Below are 13,341 nucleotides of genomic sequence, written 5' to 3'. Positions count from 1 at the left end.
AGCTCCAACACATGCCTAATCCTCCTCTCCACACCCCCTCCCTCTCTCTCTCTCTCTCTCTCTCTCTCTCTTTCTTTCACTCACTTACTCACTCTCCCGTATGAGAACAATACGGAGACAGAGGGAGAAAGACAGAGTCACTATGATGCTGTGAGAGATCTTTATCATTGTTCTCTGCGTTGGGTACTGGTGATCCTTTATAATAAAAACATCTTAAGTGTCAGCCTCAAAAAAGAGGCCCAAATGTCTGCCCCTTTCAGAATGTTCTCCACAGTTGGTTCCTCATTTAAAAGACATTTAAGCACACACCTTCCACACACTGCCATTGAGAAAGGCAACCACAGATTTCTGTGTAGTTGCCAGTTCAAAGCGTGTGCAGCTGTTTCAAGTTTTTACCCCATGGCAACACGTCCTGGCTGTAATACAAAGGTGTTGAACGTTTTTACAATAGAACCAGCACAGATCAAACTTACTACAGTGTCACACATAGATGGTGAGTGAGAGCATACATTGATATTTTATTGCAAATCATTAAATATACATATTTTTTAACGTTTTAAGACAAAAACAGGTTGCGTCAATAGCACACAGTAGAATGGTCAGTTTAAAGTCCAAACTATGTTCTATTTTTAAAATTTACTTTGAATCAAAGGTTATCTAATGCCAGAATCTTGATTTTGTCTTATAGCTTTGTCATCAGCTCTTACTGTTGGAATTTGAAAGACTGACAACATTTGCCAGCATATCCTCGCTGACATCACAGACACAAAGATATGACTCACACAGTTTAAGTGGAGAGACATCTCATAGGCATCATTTGCACATTGGCAAGAAATGTGCTACTGAGAAACACCTTTCAGATATCTCCCATAGCATTTTCAAGTGCTGGTCATGTCCTCATATTCACATTGCTGGTTGTTTTCAGCATGTAAAAGAGGGTCATGTTGTAGGGCCTACAAATTATTTTCATTCTGACCTGTTTCTTGTCATCAACAGCCTTGAAGCAGACAAAAATCCATTCCAAACATCATGTAAGCTACTGAGTGAAGGCATATTATCCTCTGCACGTCTATTAAATCATTCTGCCAAATCGCTCCCCGACATAGTGCCCAGATTAATTTGTGTGCATCTCGCCCAGTTGTCTCTTCTGTCATTTGTATTTGTTTAAATTTACTCGATTTTTTAAAATTTTTTAAACTAAAAAAGGGATTCCTATTCAAATTTTGGCCAGTACTGAAAACTGTAGGATGTGTTTGAGAGCACAGAAAAACTAGAGGGACAGTGTCCGGTGTGACTCATTTTCATCCACACATTAAAATCAGAGAAGCACTAATAGACGGAAGATTACTGGGATCAGTTGTAATTTTTGGTTTCATTGAATTTGGTTTCATCCACCGACCAGACAACAGGTCTCTGGGAACTGTTTTGGTGAATATTGGTGAAAAGTATTATAATGTGGTTGCCTCATATCACACTTTTTGAAATCTCTCAGGACATTATTCACATATAATAGTCATTTTCCATTAATTCCACACAGCAATGTAATTACATGAGTATTGAACATTTATTAATAAATAAAAAAGCACCTTTTTTCGCAGAGAGAGAGATTTAGGATGTCTGATGAATGATAAGTTAGCCGTATTCATATAAAAAAAACTTACCCAACTTTCTCAGTACATAATGAAGTCGCTGAGAGATACATTAGCTGTGCAGGTATTTGTGATTGTACTAAAATCTGTATTTGTTAACTGGGGCTGCTGCTGTGTTTCAGATGTGCTCAAAATCTGTTGTAATAAAAGACATGTCCCGAGGAATTCCTTTTAAAAATTCTCTCAGCACTCTGCAGGGATTTGGCAGCGGACCCCTCATTATCTCAATTAATTCTTCAAAATGAGGGGTCAAATTTTGGTGACCTGCTCTCTGACTGTTTACTTTGGTTCCCACAGTCTGGCTGTACATTTAAACTCTTAATGAAGCCTTTGAACATTTTTTAACCTTGTGCCAGATAGAAGATGTTATCCATGTCTTCATGCTTCGTGCCTAAGATTTCCAGGATAAATCAAACATCAAAAACATCTCCCTCTTTTCCAATATTATGTCTTCATGTGCTACTTTAGATGGTAAATATGAATTTCAGGTGATCTCTCTGAAGACTCCCGCTCCCTGTGACCTTGTGGAAAACTTTCCCTTGTGTAACGCTAGACTACGTTTCTAGCTCTAAATCTAGTCAGAAATCATGTACTAAAGTACGCTAATGGAAGCTGTTCTGGCTGGAACTAACAATGGAAAAATTCACCTTTTTTCACCATTTTATTTGTGCTTATTTACGTACTTGTATAGAACTTTTCCTTTCTTTTTTCCTTTCCTTTTTTACACTGTAAACAACATTTTGCAAGATCAAAGGAGTTGTTTTGCAACTTTAGGGAATAATGTTTTTTTTAGGTTTTTGCAATGTTTTGATTAACTTTTGAAGTCAATAGGCCTAATTCACCAATATCCTCCTAAGTTTTTTCTTAAATTTGTTCTTGAGTAAGGTCTTAAGAAAAAGTCTACGTCATTGTCATGACATGTTCTTAAACTGCAGAATTGTTCACACAGTTGTTCTTATAATGATGAATCCCATTGTCCTCATAAACTGGAAGCGCGTGCCAGTTGTTCCTAATTAACATAGGTAAACGCCCCGCCAATCCCCATAAAAGGGCATAAGACTGCAGGGCCGTGTGCACACACAGAGATCCAGGGAAGCCCGTTTCTGCCACACTAAAAAAAAAAGTTTGCTTAATTGCTGCTTTAGTTGTCGGAATTCCAACTTCATCTCTCACAATTGCGACTTTATTTCTCGTAATTCTAAGTTCTTTTCTAACAACCAACAAGTAACTTGAGCCATCACTTCTGCTCCCGCTTTAATGGTTCAATGCAACGCGCACACAGTAGCAGACAGGAGCGAAGGCAAGGTATTTTAATATTTATCCATATGAATAAAAGTAAAACTGATTGTCACACACCTGCTTCACAACCTGTCTGGTTTCAGATGGGATAACCCATAAGCAGTGCATATAAAGCTACTGTTCACTTATCACATTGTCCATCAACTGTTATATTCTCATATTGCTCTTTTTGTTCATTGTACAAAAGTATGAATAACTAGAAGGACACTCGGAGAGTGTAGACCTCCGCCAAGGCCAACAGTCCATTCTATTAGTCGCGGCGCGGCACACCATTCTCTGTACATACGACGGGTTCGCCCATGCGCGAAAAATTCAGTTCATTTTGCCATAGACACCAGTGTCACGAAGGTGGAAAATAATACATGGATCCACCCCATGACTCGGATCCGCTCCAAAATGTAATGGGTTCTTCCTTGGCCCGCGCTACACCCTTCCACCAAGTTTCATGAAAATCGGCCTGGTAGTTTTTCCGTAATCCTGCTGACAAACGGACAGACAAACCAATAAACTAACCAACAAACCGCACCGAAAACATAACCTCCTTGGAGGAGGTAAATATGCACTACATTCTGGACTGTAACTTGAAGTGTTAGTGTAGTGTTTATTTATTTTAAAAGACCACAATGCTTTGTAAAATAATGAAATTGATTACTAAAATTATTATAAATTATAAATATTATTGCAACTTAAATCTTATAATATTGTACAACTGTAGAGTTGAAGAAAATGCAATAAACAATTATTTTGCACAAACATGTCAGCACTCAAATGTGCGTAAGAGTGTTCTTCATTGTGTGTAGATTCTGTTCTTACCTAAGAACAAATCCCAAATAAGAAAACATCAGTGAATGTCGGAAAAATGCATAAGTGGGTATTAAGAATAAATTTGTTCATAAGAACGGTTGGTGAATGAGGCCCACTGTTATTAAAGAACAGATTTTTGATAACCTTCCCAGCATCATGACAGTTTGCCGTTTTATTGCGATGAATACTGAGTGTTCGTCAACTACCCTAACCGTCCCAGTGAGAAAGGAATGAGGCCTAGAGAATGTCCATTTCTTTTCAGTACTGGGAGCAAATATGTACTATCTCTCTTTGTTTTATCATTCTGTGTTACCCTCTCTCATGCTATAAGGAGTTATGCACCCACACATATGCACAGACACACACACACACACAGAAACACACACCCAACGGTAAATATCAGTGGATGAGAGGAGCCTCAGGAAGTGTGCAGAGGAGATAAGTCACTGCTTCCGTCTGATTTCCTCTGGTAGGGCTTCCACAAATTGCCATGGAAACCCCAGTAGATCATCAAAAGAGCGTATTCCCTTCATTTTTTTTTTCTCTCTTCTCTTCCTCACCCCAGAAACTCCCCACTGTTTGAACAACTAATAAGATTTACTGAGTATCGTGGGCTTTGATCATTTTATTTTGCCTTGTTTGCAACGTTTATGGACCTCATAAACCACACTGCTGTCTCCACCATTAGACCGAGGCTTTAAGTGCAGCTTAAATAAATCATGTTTATAAAAGAGACACATCCAAACACAGTGACTCTGTGATCATCTCAGCTCTATCAGTATGAATATTTACGAACATCTGGAAATCACATAATGGCTCCTTCTTTGAATTCATCAACAATTCATAGAGATTTTAAACAGCCCGGCTTGCCTGCCCACCTTCTGAATGACAGTTTAATTTAAGCATAAGAGGAAGACAAATACAATTCTCTCTTTTCACCTGAAGTGACTGCCTATCAGTGCACTCATGAAATCATCTAATATGTATTATCTATAGCATAGGTGACATTTATAGTGAGGACCGGCTAATGGAAAAATCTGCTATATACAATCTTTAGAAGACAGGAACTTATGGGAAGGTCAGTTTAAATTTTATTTTCTGTCTCACATGAAACATATGGGACTAATCAGCCAAACATTTCTCCACAGATGGAGGTGGATGTAGCAGATGAAAAGCGCCATCGCACACGCTCCAAAGGTATTTCACCACCCTAAAATCTCATTCCAGGTCTCTCTCAGGGTGACCTAAACTACCCTATATTGAGCTTTGCATATTGACGTCTGTATATCAAATAATGATCTACTAAAATCTTCCCTATCAAACACTACCTCTACCCATCACTATAAGTGAAATGCTGCCTCCACCAAATACTCCACGTCGAATACTGTTTTAAACTCTACCCTAATCAATGTATGAAACACTACCGCATCAAACACTGCCACTATTGAACACCACAGACCAAACACGGGCTTATCAAAAAGACATGTAAACCTGCCATGTTAAACACTGTGCTTTCAAACACTGTATGTGAAATATTTTTGTACCTATTGAGCACTGGCTGACGTTACACTGTTCCAAAGGTACACACAAGATAACGATCGATGTTCATATGGTAAACGGATGACCTGTTGTTCAGGAATATGTCTTTTCAGTTTGTTTGCTATAAGAATAGTAACCATTTCCTCTGCTTTCTCTCTTTCTCCTTTTTCTCTTACTCAGTGCCCTTGGAACCAGAAATACAGGAGTTGTTCAGGTTAGTGTGTGCACCCACTAACCCCTCCAAGAACACAGACACACTCACACAACCCCATTAAGTGTGAGGTGTGGCCTTCGCTCTGATAATGGATTTTGAGCATGGTTTGTGCTCTCAGTATTCAGAGCAGCGCTGTAGATCAGTGGTTCCTCCACTCTTACTCTTTATATGTATATCTATATGTGTGTGTGTGTGTGTGTGTGTGTGTGTGTGTGTGTGTGTGTATATATATATATATATTTCATTCTTGTTGCTTCTAGAGAGTACATTCTGCTGCCTCTCTTGCCCTTGAAAAACATGTGAAATTGTGTTTGTTATGATATGAAAAATGTGAAAAATGTCGCTCCCCGCACAGTCATTATGTCCTCTTTGATGTCACAGGGCGCAAACTGCATGGGATTTGGGGCTAAACTAATAATACATAAAAAGAGACTGCAGGGTTTTTTTTCCCTTTTTCTGCTGTTATGATCTGATCAGAACCACACAAGGACAGTCAGACAAACCTCCCACAGATATGGCGGGAGACAAAAAAGAGTTCATTTACCGTTATTGACATAATGAATAGACTTACCACAAATGAACTTGAGCTGTTGAAAACACGGGTTTTGTTTTAGAGAGAGAGAGAGAGAGAGGGAGAGAGTGGCCGGTGTTACCAATAAGCACAAACGTGCCTGGACTTATCAATGACAGAGGTGGTGTGTGTTTGACCAAAAATCGATACTTATAGCTGATGTTGTTTAGGGTCAAGTTACAGCCTGATACATGTGCTAGATCATGTCAAGATATTGGACGTCTAAGGCGAGTGTTTGCTGCAGTGAGTAACATTTGACTATGCTGTTAAGTTGTATTTTTCATTGTGAAACGCATCCTCTGCTGCTCCACGGAGAAAACAGAGCTAAAAGTGACAATTTTTGAATATTTTGTGCTCTGTCTTTATCAGTGCGTCCTACAGTTCCCTCAATTTCCACCACAGATTCAACTCTCAACTTTAGGTGAATCTGGAACCTAAAGATAGTGATTAATCAGTCGATCAATATGTTATCAGTGTGAGAATGGCATCCATAAATGGCAATAAGGTTTGATCGATGGCGTCGCTCTTTTCAGGCACCAGATTATTGTCAGGACAAATGCAATTTGACTTTGCATCTGGATCTGGACAGAGCTGATATGAAACTGCAATATTAGAGACTGTCTACAAGCATTATAGTAAAATAATTACTTTCTCACCCAGGCACACAAATAGACGGAAACACATTCTCGTATTCACAAACGCACACCTGATCAGTGTTTCTTTCCATTTCAGTTGCCCGACACCAGGTTGTGATGGAAGCGGGCATGTCAGCGGAAAATATGCAAGACATCGAAGGTAAAGACTCTTTGATTAACCAATCTGTCACTCATACTGCTTAAACTTCGACTCTGGCCGTATGAGTCCTGAGCTTTGTATCTTTAATGCTGATCCTAGAGCTTGCTGTAGCTGTCTTTGTATTCTATCCCTTCATCAGATTTACTCATTTTCATTAAGCCCTTTCATCGAAACGACTTTCTCCGTTCCATTCACTGAGACTTTAACACGTTGTCCCAGTCACATCTCAAGGAGAAACATCAGTTTTACGTTATAAGATCCTTCTCTTTCTCTCTCTCTCTCTCTCTCTCTCTCTCTCTCTCTCTCTCTCTCTCTCTCCCTTTCCTTCTCCCTCTCCCTAACTAAATCACACTGACTGAAGAAAGGTATATTCCTCTACGTAGACCCATAACTGTCTTTGTGATGCATAGTATTTTCCTGAGGAAGTTTAGAAGCGGCTAATATGCATAAAACATAGCTGCATATTTAAATGTCATTTGCATATTAATAGGTCTGTGTGATTTCCAGGTTCTTCCAAAGAACTACATATTTTGGTTAGTATATATTGTGTGGAAATGGTAGCCTGACATTCTAGATGGGCATTGTTATTCTGTGTAAAAGAATGAAGACCTGATCCCATTTCTGAAAACAGAAAAAATATGTTTACAGAGGTCATGAAGATTTTGCCTAATTATTATGTAAAACAGGCTTTACCCAGACCTGGAAGGATTGTGAAAAATTGCATGACCATTCATGATGCTAACAAAAAAATATATATCTCAACACACACACACGCCATGTTGACCTTACATTTGGTCATTCTACACCCAGGCTCATCTACACTCAGGCTCATAAGATCAATAGAATTTTTGGGTAAGGGAACCAATGAATGTTTGAAGTGAATAGCCCATTGTGTGTGTGTGTGTGTGTGTGTGCGAGCGTGCATGTGTGTGTATGTGTGCATATGTGTGTGTGTCTGTATTTTGTCCTTTTTATGGTCCTTTTTTAATACAAAAATAAGAGATGTGCTGTTTTATCAGCTTATTTCTTTCTTGTTGTTGTATTGACTGACCTCTGCCTAAAAATCAGTCTGTTGTTTTGATAATTGAATTATTTAACATAAAACTGGAATATAATGAGTGTTTTGGAGTAGTTATTGATTTCTACATGTTGATCATGTAAAATATGATGCAGTGGCATCCTATCACAGTAGAAGACGTGAGCGGGAGGAAAATGATATTGTGCCGTTCCATCACTTGTCCTTGTTCTAACCGTGTCATCACTGAACTAATGTGCATCTTCAGAACCCAAAGCCTCTTGCCCAACAGCCATTTGGACTGTCACTGTATATTTGATGGACAGCTAAGCTCTGAGCTGCATTGATTTCCATCTCCATTGAGAGGCAGGGAGGGAGAGAAAGAGAAAGAAGGGAGGAGGGAGAGCGAGGGAGAGAAAAGGTGAGAAAGAGAGAGAGAGAGAAAGAGAGACAGAGAGATGATGGGACCAGACTTCACTTCAGCCTCCCACCGTTTGCCAGATAATTAAAGATAAATAAAACCAACACCAACAATTCAATCCATCTCTCTCTATCTCTCTCTCTCTCTCTCTCAGTTGCTGTCTCTCTCTCTCTATTCTCTCCTTTTCTCTCTCTCCCTCTCTTTATCTCTCTCTCTCTCTCTCTCTCTCTCTCTCACACACACAAACACACACATACACGTGCGCACACACACTTTCTTTCTTTCCCATTTTCTCAGTTGAGCTCATTTCTACCTCAGATGGTGTAGTCCTCATTTACATGCTTATCAAAGTGTTTTGGGCTTTTCTGGGCAGAAGCCTCAGTAAGAAGGTGGGAGCATTAATATGTTAATTAGTCCTTTTGACACATTCATGCATGGGTATGCCAGCCAGCCATATCCTCTTTAGCTCTGACTTTATTCACACTCTCTACACATCCAAAAAAAAACAAAAAAAAAAAACAACAATAGCTACTGTATTCTCAGCCATGCATATAGTGAGATGGAATATCCCACCATTAAAATGAGCAAAGAGGTGAGAGGCGTCTCTATTTTTGATGAAATTTCCCTTTGAGATGCTCAGATTGAATCCATTATTTTTGTCTCTCGTGGTAGTAAGTTAAATACGAGTCCCCTGTCATGTGTTTTTTCAGCCATTAAATGAAGTCCCTGGTTTGACTTCATTTAATGCCTCAAAAAGAATTCTCTTCTAACTCATTTCTATGTTATGTTAAACGGCAACACTGATGTGCTATGTAAATATGTGAATACCCTTTCAATTCTCATAACTGTGCCTAATGTGAAATTGCATTGCCGTGTGTGCTGTGTGCCTTATTGAGCAGCACTGATGTTCGATATGATAGACATTTCATGACCTTGGGAGGAACACTTCAAAATGTGATGAGAGACATAAACACTGTTATAAACTGTTGTGCGATGCCATACAATGCCTTGTCGCCAGTTTACAATCACAAACCAAACACACTAGACTCTACAGTTCCAAACTTAATTCAAACACTCAGCATGGGTTTTAGAATCTCTTTTTATTAATGTTTTTTCCAAAACCAAGTTTAATTTTTTCTTTTTTAAACTCCACTGTGCCGTCTCTGCTTTTTTTTTTTTTTTTTTTTTTTTTTTTTTTTAGGAATGATCACATTGAAACAAATTGATAATTAAAACAGAGAAAGGAGAAAAGAAGCCCAGGTTTATCGTGGTACAGCCGCAGTGTAGTAGGATTCCTACCTCAGCTTTCTATCACCCACTCAGAGGCCAAGCTCAATAATTACTCTCACTTAGGAGTAATTTACTCTTTGCTAAATGATTGACAAATTTTGTCACCTTGCACCACGTGGTCAACACACCCCTTTTCATTTGGCCGCGGAAACACAGAGGAGCTTCCGCAGACAAATTACACCTTCCACAGACCTCTGCCTCTCTGAGCCGGAGAAATGGGAGGATGATGAATGACAAACATATCTAAAATGAGCGGAGGAGGAGGTGGAGAGGAGAGGAGAGGAGGACAGGTGGGCTCTGGCAGCAAAGTGATTATTAGGAGGTGTAGTTCCACCCACATTGCACCCCCCCCCTCCCTTACCCCACACACCCCTCCACCATCACCTCCACCAGTATGCTGCAGTGTGAGGCGCCTAAATGAAAGTATGTAAGGTTACAGTGCAGTTGTGCTCTGAACAGCAATGACCAAATGTAGACATGTGCATGTACACCCATAAACACACACACACACACACATACACAAATGTATAAAGCACATCCACGTGCATTGATGCTGTTAACTTTATTCTCTGAAGAGGTTAGAGAGTGAAATGCTGGTCATTCCTAAAGAGAGAGAGAGAGAGAGAGAGAAGAGGGTGATGTCGAGCAGATGTTCTTGAGGCCACATCGTAAATAACACAAAGAGTCCCTAAAAGTCATGGTGTTTCATGCAGGCACACACACACACACACGCGCGTGCGCGCGCACACACACACACACGGTTCATTCTCTTCATAAATAGCCCATCACACAAAGACTGGCACCTACTGTGTAGTCCACAGAGACAGAGTACTGGACAAAGATAATGTACCTTACAAAGACTGGCCCTCAGAAGACCCACACATACAGTAGATAACCTTCCCCACACAGATAACCCTCCCTATACAAACCTACACCACATAGACACTGAGGTCTACTATATAACCTTGTCTGCAGTATATCCCAACAATATTAACAATGTGACTTAAGCATACCCTTATTTAGCCAACTACATTGAAAACTTCTACAGAAATACTTTGCCCATAATTGCAAACAGTAATTTACAATGGGTTATATTTGTCAATACGTTATGGCAGTTTGAGCTCCCCATGTAGGGCAAGGCAGAGCTGTGTATTGAAAATATGTCTCGTACAGGTATAGTGCATATTTAAAGATTAAGAAGCTGCATTTTCTTCCAATATGTTATGTGATGTTGTAATATTAAGTAATTATCAAAAATAAAGTACATTTGTTAAATGCAGTTCATTATGACTGAATGTCATGTTAAATTGGAGAACATTATATCCTACGTTTGTTTGTATCCTATATTCTTATTTCTAAATGTTGGGTAATTGAAATATGTTGTGAATACTTGTACAGTGTAGATGAATGTTTTGCTGTTGTCTGTATTGGTTTTGAGCACAAATTCGGGTGGTATGGCCATGGCCATTTTCAAAAGCCTCAGGAACATCCCCCATAAATGTCTGTCAGGATGATGTCACTTCCGCTTAATCTGTATCGACACTTACAGACCTTTTCTCATTCTCTCCTTCATTTCTTTTTCTCTCCTTCTCTATTTCTCTCCCCTGTCTGGAACGCTGGTAATTAAAACCGATGAGACGGAGCAAAACCCCCCAACTTATTACGTCAAGCAGTAGAAAGAAATATCGACATTTTTACAGCTTATTAAACCTCCGTTCTTACTGGGGTCTCTTTTCTCTCTTGCTCTCTCTCTCTCTCTCTCTTTCTCTCTCTCTCTCTCTCGCTCTCTCTTTTCTTTTTTAGCTCTTTCCTTTTTTGTTTATGTCTTTGGCATATATATTTATTTATTTTGTGCCCGCTTGCTTGCGCGGGGCTGTTGATTGCCGTGGCTGCAGCTGGGACTGAATAATTGCCTGTCTTGGCATGAGCGTGTTTGGGAGCTGAAGTGAGTGTGCTTTCCCCCTGATGTATACCTCATTTGGATTCCGCTGACAGCTCAGGGAGGTTGTATTATTCATCCTCTGACAGACAGCACTCACTAAAAGCATTGGCACGCAGCCACGCACACGCCCAGTGGCCCAGACTGTAGCACAGCACTGCACCTCTCTCTGAGCATAGAGGAGGAAGTGTGAAATCACCCCGCCTCCCAGCACACACACCCCCGCGCGTGCACACGCACACACACGCACGCACACACACACACACGCATACACACACACACACACACACACACACCTTAAAAAAAAGAGGGTATTCCAGGACCCTGGTCTTCTCTTTTCTGCCCTCTGCTACCACTGTCACCCTCCCCCTCCCTGCCTTCCTCCCTCCATGCTAAAATTCAGCCAACTGCTACTGCTTGTGAATGTAGATAAGGTCACATTAATCAAAAACTCAGTCCTGCCCCCCCATCACCCATCATCAACTCCCCTCTGAGAGTGTCTGTCATTGCCACCCACATTTCCATATTTAATTGGAAGCTTAATTTGATGGAAAGACTATGGACTAAATTGCAAAGGGAGGTTGGATTAACAATAAGCACCGGAGGAGTGCTGAGATTCTAATCAAGCTCTATTGTCACACACCTGAAATGAACCTTTACCAGAATGACAGCTAGATTTCTGGATTTATATATTCAGCTTATAGAATTCTCTTTAATCATTCTGAGTCGTTCTCATCTGTAACGCTTTATTATTGGGAGTTCTTGTCCTTTGTAAATACAAATAATGCATAAATATGTTGTTTACTTTCTTACAGAGCAAAACTTCTGCTGTACAAATAAAAGTGGAAAAGGATTACAGCAGGTTGAAACGGATTTTAAAAATGAACGACCCCCTTGAGGGCAATTCTGGTTGTGTTCTGTCAGTGTTTATGCAATTTAAAAAAAAAAAAAAAAAAACATGTTAAAAGTTATTTATTATTTCTTTATCAGTTGATGCCTGATAAACAGGTGGTGTTTATGTCTGCTTTTTCCTTTTTGTTTGTGTGTGCGTGTTTTCCCATAGGAAAGACATCAAAAGGAATAGTAGATCCTGTGTAGTGAGTGTTAAGCATGGAAGGATGTGAGGAGGTGGGGAGGTTTAAAAAGCTCCCAGGTACTGGGGGACTGTGTTTGTGTGTGTGTGTGTGTGTGTGTGTGGTGCGTGTACAGACTAGGAGGCTTGTTTGCAAGTATGTGTGCTGCTGTAGATTCAGGGGCTGTGTGTGAGTGAGTGTGTGTTTCTATGTGTAAAGGTTTGTGTGTTGCACTGGGCACAGCTCGACCTCTGACCCCGTGGCCTTCAGCACACCCTGTGCCCAGCAAGCCTGCCAACCTCATTACATCAACATGTGTGCCCAAGCACTGTGTGTGCTGGAGCAAAGGCAGACCGGCCAACACGCCACACTACAAACGCTGCAACAGCTAAACTGTGGACTGGAATTCTGTACATCTAAAATCAGAACACCGGATATGAACAAAGGCTGCATTACTATACATCAAATTATTAATAACTAGGATGATTTCAAAAAACCGTGATACTACTACATTTTACGGGCTAGATTATGTGATAGCCATAATGCTGTCTTTTGTCACTTCCACCAATTTCATATTTTCCTTTTTCATAGTTCTCTAACAGTAGATGCTGTATACTGTCTACGTGAATACTATAAGAATAATATAACTATAAGAATTATTTGTGTGTGTGCGTGTGCCTGTGTGTGTGTGTATGTGTGTGTGTGTGCATATGCAGGTTTAGGGTGTGGCAC

General features: G+C 40.1%; 1 protein-coding gene across 1 annotated transcript in view; it reads left to right on the top strand.

The window, feature by feature from the left end:
• Positions 1-4,900: 4,900 nt before the first annotated feature.
• Positions 4,901-13,341, top strand: part of myt1lb (myelin transcription factor 1-like, b) — a 46,916-nt gene continuing 38,475 nt past the window's right edge. Inside the window, 3 exon segments of the mRNA XM_030771007.1 lie at positions 4,901-4,979; positions 5,472-5,505; positions 6,809-6,871. Of these exon segments, the coding sequence (XP_030626867.1) occupies positions 4,901-4,979; positions 5,472-5,505; positions 6,809-6,871 (176 nt within the window).

Source organism: Chanos chanos, chromosome 1, assembly GCF_902362185.1.
Source record: "Chanos chanos chromosome 1, fChaCha1.1, whole genome shotgun sequence".
Classification (NCBI taxonomy): domain Eukaryota; kingdom Metazoa; phylum Chordata; class Actinopteri; order Gonorynchiformes; family Chanidae; genus Chanos; species Chanos chanos.
The sequence above is the reverse complement of the archived record's forward strand: the minus strand, read 5'-3'. Positions and strand labels throughout refer to the sequence as shown.